At 45.1% G+C, this 6,130-nt stretch overlaps 1 protein-coding gene across 2 annotated transcripts; it reads left to right on the top strand.

Moving 5' to 3' along the window:
• Positions 1-1,016: 1,016 nt before the first annotated feature.
• Positions 1,017-5,853, top strand: LOC138784367 (RNA-binding protein 12B-like). 2 transcript variants are annotated; one of them, XM_069959901.1, is made up of 2 exons: positions 1,017-1,126; positions 2,329-5,853. In XM_069959901.1, exon 2 carries the CDS (start codon positions 2,353-2,355, stop codon positions 3,841-3,843), a length of 1,491 nt encoding a protein of 496 aa, XP_069816002.1. In that variant the 5' UTR covers positions 1,017-1,126; positions 2,329-2,352; the 3' UTR covers positions 3,844-5,853. The 2 variants fall into 2 exon arrangements, with proteins under 2 accessions (XP_069816002.1, XP_069816001.1); XM_069959900.1 differs by having other exon boundaries at positions 1,017-1,116.
• Positions 5,854-6,130: the final 277 nt, after the last annotated feature.

Below are 6,130 nucleotides of genomic sequence, written 5' to 3' on the forward strand. Positions count from 1 at the left end.
AAGCAAAAAATACTGAAACGCTGCCTGTGAACATTTCCGTTGATTTTTTAGCTTTTATGTACATTGTATGCGGGTTATTTTTCCTCCCCAAAATAGCTGGTTTGCATAATGCATATTAGGAGGAAGAGAAAGAAATGTTTCAAAAGCGACAAAAGAGAAAAAAAACAAAAAAAAAAAACTTTTTTTGAGGTTGAAAATGCTGATCAGCACTCCCTTACTGAGCCTATTACACGGATTGATAATCGTGCAGCCCTTGATGTATATAGTAAATAATAACTTATATATGTTACCTCTCCACGCTACCAGAGCTCCACGCCAACGCCATCAGCCTCACATGCTTCATTCCTACTGTAAATTTGTCCATCCCTACCTATAAACCAGGGATGGGGAACCTTCGGCTTCCAGCTGTTGTAAAACTACAATTCCCATCATGCCTGGACTAGCATTGGACTGGCTTTGGCTGTTAAGGCATGATGGGAATTGTAGTTCTGCAACAGCTGAAGGGCCGGGGGTTCCCCATCCCTGCTATAAACTATAGCACAGTCGGCCCCTGAAAACACACAGGTAATTACTGTATTTGAGCAGCAGCTACATGTATTACTTTATTCTAAGCATTGCAGTTCACAGATATATATATAATATAGTAGAGTTTTACTTTACTACATGGATGGGGAACTTTCGGCCCTTCAGCTGTTGCAAAACTACAATTCCCATCATGCCTGGGCAGCCGAAGCTTTAGCTTCGGCTGCCCAGGCATGATGGGAATTGTAGTTTTACAACAGCTGGAGGGCCGAAGGTTCCCCATCCATGCTTTACTAGAACCTCTGAGGCTGCTGCTAAACTACAACTCCCACCATGCCCTGACAGTTGTCATTTTGCAACAGCCGTAAAGTTACAGAACGGTAAACATCTATTTTATAGGAAGCGTGACGTCACGACGTCACGTGCGCCTCATCTCCATAGAGATCGGCTACAAAAAAAAAAAAAAACTTCTAACTTCCGCTCATGCGCACAGTTGAACGGTCAAAGGTCGCCGGTGCGCTTGCGCGTTCTGCCCGCCATTCCTGAGTGCTCGTATCTCCGACTTAGCGGGGCCCTGCTCGGTGTTCGGGAGCGGTGTGTATGTGTGTGTATCGGCGCCTATAGCTTTATACGTGGTAACGGAGGCCGGGGCAGTCGGTGTGGGGGGAGGGGCGTTGTTAGTAGGCGGAGGCGCAGGTAAAGTTTAGTCCCCAGGCCCGGGCTGTACGGGTATTACATGAAGGTCACTGTGTTATGTGCTGGGAAGGAGTTCTGCAAGAGGCGGCATTGTATAGAGTGTACAGAGCGGCCTATAGCCCGTGTATGCAGACAGCGCCATGTAGTGGCAGTGCTGGGTTACTGCAGCTCCACTATCCACACACATTAGTCGGACTGCAGTAACTCAGCACGGCCACTACACAGTGTATGGCGCTCTCTTCCATATACCCAGAAGATAGTTTGTCAGTGTTAGAGAGGGGTTCCCCAGCAATTCGGGCAGGCAGAGAGGAAGGTGTGCGCGCTCTGCAGTAATGACACAGAAAGCTGTCTGCCATCCATTTTTTATTACATGGAGAGATGTGCGGCTGAACAGTTGGAGAATGGGACTCTATCCCTGAGCCCCCCCCCCCCTGCTGCCCGGTTCCCGTGTACGGCGCCGTTCTATGCGCTGGTACCAGGCCGATGCTCAAGCATTGGAGGCTGGCCAGCCCGCCCCCAGTGGGAGGGAATTCCCTGCCCCTGTATGATGCGGCTCCATTGATTCTACAGTAGCCGTATCATAGAGGGGAGGGAATTCCCTCTCACTGGGAGCGGGCCGACCAGCCTCCAGTGCTTGAACTACCCGTGCATAGAACAGCGCCGTACTCGGGAACCCAGCCGAGGATCGACCGGCTTCCCCGTGACAGCGCCGCTGTATCGGTGGGTCAAATTAAAGAGAATGTACCTGATGGTACATCCTCTTTAAACAGGATATGGTATGACTGTGACCATTGAACACATAGCAGCACCCAAAAATGCTGAGTTAAAACAACTCCTGTAAATAACCCACCCTGATATAGCTATATTTATAAATATTGGCAGGATAGACCAAGGTGCAGCATGCAGTCACAGCTGTCATTGGAAGATCGGGTTGCCATGGATACATCCCATGCCCCAGCGAGTTCCTTGCACGAGCCCTATTTAGTATATGGCTTTGACATAACTATTATAGGAGCGCTGCACAGGTGTGCACAGAGCACTTGCAATTCTCAGATGTGTTGTATAATTATTGTTTTTAACTGAAAAATCTGTACGTTTCTATGTCAACAGGGACCACATTGAGTAAGAATAAAGATGTCACTGACGGTGCGATTGCAAGGTCTTCCACCTAATGCCGACTCTGGTCACATTAGAAAATTTTTCCGTGGATTGAAGATTGCTCCTTCTGGTGTTAACATTATTGGTGGGGTGCATGGAGAGGCTTTTGTTAGTTTTAAGAAAATTACTTGTGTAAAATACGCTCTGCAGAGGTCGGGCGAACCTCTGATGGATGTTCCTGTATATGTTTCACTGTCACAATTGCAGAAACCTAATAGGCAGACGACTGAGCCCGTGTCTAGCCCTGGCTATAGGCAGACAACTGAGCCCGTGTCTAGCCCTGGCTATAGGCAGACCACTGAGCCCGTGCCTAACTCCAGCGATAGGCAGACCACTGAGCCCGTGCCTAACTCCGGCTATAGGCAGACCACTGAGCCCGTGCCTAACTCCGGCTATAAGCAGATGACTGAGCCCGTGCCTAATTCCGGCTATAGGCAGACGACTAAGCCTGCCTTTTTACGTATATCCTATAGTCCCTTAAGTGCAAATCTTTCTCATGTAAAAGAATTTTTCAAAGGCATGTCTGTGAAAAGTGTAATTTTCCAAACTACAAATAAAGTTAGGAACGGACAGGCCCTTGTAAAATTTGAGAACCTGAATGATGTCAGAAGCATTCTGGCGATGTATCGGTTATCTAAAAATTCTAGTAAATGGTATAAAAAGCCAAATGCATTTTCTGTATATTATGTGAAGCCGTCACGTCTAGGGGAATGGATCTCCTGGGGAGGAAAAACTAAACAAGTATGCCAATCGTTACCTGAAATGTCTGGGAACGATGGGAACACCGCATACGCTCGGGAATTTTATGCGCACCTAGTGAATATGAGTCCCCGTGCCGAAAAATCGCACATAAAGAAGTTCTTCCACAACCTTGTTGGTGACTCCCAGATATCGTTTCATTTTAAAAATGGAAGTAGAACGACTGAATGTTTTGTGATGTTCATCACAGAAAATGACTACGTCCGGGCTCTTGAGTTGGACAAAGTATTGTTCATGGGATATCGTGTAAGAGTGCTGCCTATCACCAAAGCCCGTATGCTTGACTTAATCCACAGCACGACAGCACACGGTGAACTGATTTCAGAGGAAGAGTTGGAGCCTGAAGTGAAATACTTCTATTTAAGAAACTTTGCGGCTGGTGTGAGTAAACTTGACGTTATTGACTTTTTCAATGGATTTTCTTTGACTGAAAAGGACATCTATCTCTTATATGATGACAATGGCGGCAGTCTCGGCGAAGCTCTTGTCAGGTTGTCGAGAGAAGAAGCATCCAGGGCTGAGGAACTAAACCATAAAAAGTTCCAGGACACTGAGATCCTGTTGAGGTGCATCTCTGAGAAGCAGCTGAAAGTATTTGGGGTGGACTGTTTCCAGGACCGATCTACAGCTAAGGAAGACACCTCTACTGACATGGAGTCATGTGGAGCAGAAGCAAGTGTGACCCAGGAGGACGATGGTGTTTATTGACTTCTAATAAGTGCACTTAGCACTTGGACTGTGGACTTACATCCATTTGTGCAAAATGACTGTATGGGAATTACAGAGACTGCTTTTCTGACGGATTCTAGTTTCCATTTGACACAGGACTACAACAGCAGAGTTTTTTTTTTGTTTGTTTGTTTTTTTGAGTGAGTTATATGCCAAATAACTGTGCAAAGTATTAATCCAAAGTTGAACATAAGAAGTATTTACAGCTGGTAAATTGCAGATCACTCGAGCAGATGTGAGGATTTGGCATTTTGGTAAGGCATCGGTGAGACTAAAGATGTGTGTTTAAGGGGATTTTCTCCAGAATTAAAAAAAAAAATAAAAAAAGTACTTCACAGGCAAGTAATGGGTGTCTGATCGGTGGCGGTCTAACCTCTGAGACCTCCAACATAAATGGGTGGGACACTGCTGCTCTATTCTATTTAGATATCTTTGGCATAGTTTGCATGTAGCATCAGTATACATACTTGGTGGAGGCCCCAGAGGTCAGATCACCAACGATCACACTCATTACCTGTCCTGTGGATAGGTTATTGGTTATTGGAAACCCCCTTTAAAATAATACTGAAATAAAGAAGTACTTTACAGTTAATATATTGTTCTGTTATTAAATACCATCTGTATATTTGGTTTAAAAGAAAAAGCAAAGATTATAGGTTTTGAAAATTTTTCACTTACGATAATCCTTAACTGGAAATGACACCTAAAGTTGGCCATACTTAAGAGAAACCTAATGTCCACCTCTCCTAACTCCAACACAACCCTACACAATTGGTTGTGTTTATATTGGTGTAGAGAGGAGAGTAAGGGGGCGCTGGACATCTCTGGTGGGGACTTATCTCTAAGAACAAGGGATCGGGCTTGTGGAAATTACATGTCTTATCCACATCATTATTCCTTCTGCCCTTACAGTACGGTTGGGAGGTTCCATACACATTAGATTGTAGATCACATTGGTGGGTTCAGAACACTTTCAACCTGGTGATGCAGGAGGTCTAACAAACCGGTATAAAGTTTTAGATCTATAGCCATACAGATGCTTCCACTCTCAGCAGAACATTTACCGCTATTCTGATCCCCACAGTGACATGATTGCTTGGCTGAGCGTTGTGTCCTCTGACTAGAGAGTGGGTGGTTATTGCTATCTGACTCCTGACAGCAGCTTATTACTTTAAGAACTAATAGCCACTAGTAGAAAGCCAATGTTCCAAAGTCTTCTCTTCCCTTGACTTCAGCTGTTGGCAGCAAGTGTCAAGAGGCTCCAGCTATTGTGTGATCTTATCCTGGAGATGGATTGGCCGAGTCAGTGAGCGAATCCACAGAAAGGGCTCTTTTACACAGGCAGATTATCATCAAGTGTTCCAAGGATCACTCACTTAGCCGATAATGGGCCTGTGCAAAAGTGTCAGATCAGTCGACGAGCTAGCAAACTCGCACTCGTCGGCTGATTTGATCTTGATTACTGGAGAAGTCTGGAATAAGACTGGACTGTCCAGGGAATCAAGAGTCGGAAAGTATAATCATTGTATCGACAGGCACTTTGTTTGATTCAGGTTAGTTGAATCTTAAAGGGGTACTCCAACGCTGATTCAGGTTAGTTGAATCTTAAAGGGGTACTCCAACGCTGATGAACAAAAAAAATCAATCAATCAAACATAGTTTTTACATTTACCATCCCTCTGGAGTCTGTCTCCGTTTGAATTTCCCGCTGTTTGCAGGTCCCTGAAGTTCCAGTTTGTGTCTTCATTTTTTTTCTTTACTTCCTGGTTTGGGCTTTCCCATGATGCACTTTGTCTCCTGTGATGTCTGACTCAGACCCAATCAGAGCTGAGAAACCTGTGCCATCTGACAAAGAGAGGCTGGCCTAACAGGGCTTAGACCCACCTCCCTCTTGATGTTATTGTCAAAAAATGGCTTCCACAAAGCAGCCTGGGGTCAACAGTCATTAGTTAAGAATGAATTTAAATCACTTCCTGGTGGGGGGTTGAGGGGGGGAAAGATAGAGAAGGGGGGCAGATAGGTGATTGAAGCATATTAACAGTTATATAACTTTGTAATGTGTTTCAATTACTGGGAAAAAGCTTTTCACTGGAGTACCCCTTTAAGGTCCCCATACACCTTATACTATTGTGGGCCGTACCCGCCGCTCACGGCAGGTTTGGCAGTTAAAAGTTGTATGGGGCTTTCCTGACCGATCACCAACGGATGATGTTGTGGAGATATGGGTCAGGTGTGACAAAAAAAAAATAAAAAATCAGTGCCTGAA

This window comes from Dendropsophus ebraccatus, chromosome 2 (genome assembly GCF_027789765.1).
Source record: "Dendropsophus ebraccatus isolate aDenEbr1 chromosome 2, aDenEbr1.pat, whole genome shotgun sequence".
NCBI lineage: Eukaryota > Metazoa > Chordata > Amphibia > Anura > Hylidae > Dendropsophus > Dendropsophus ebraccatus.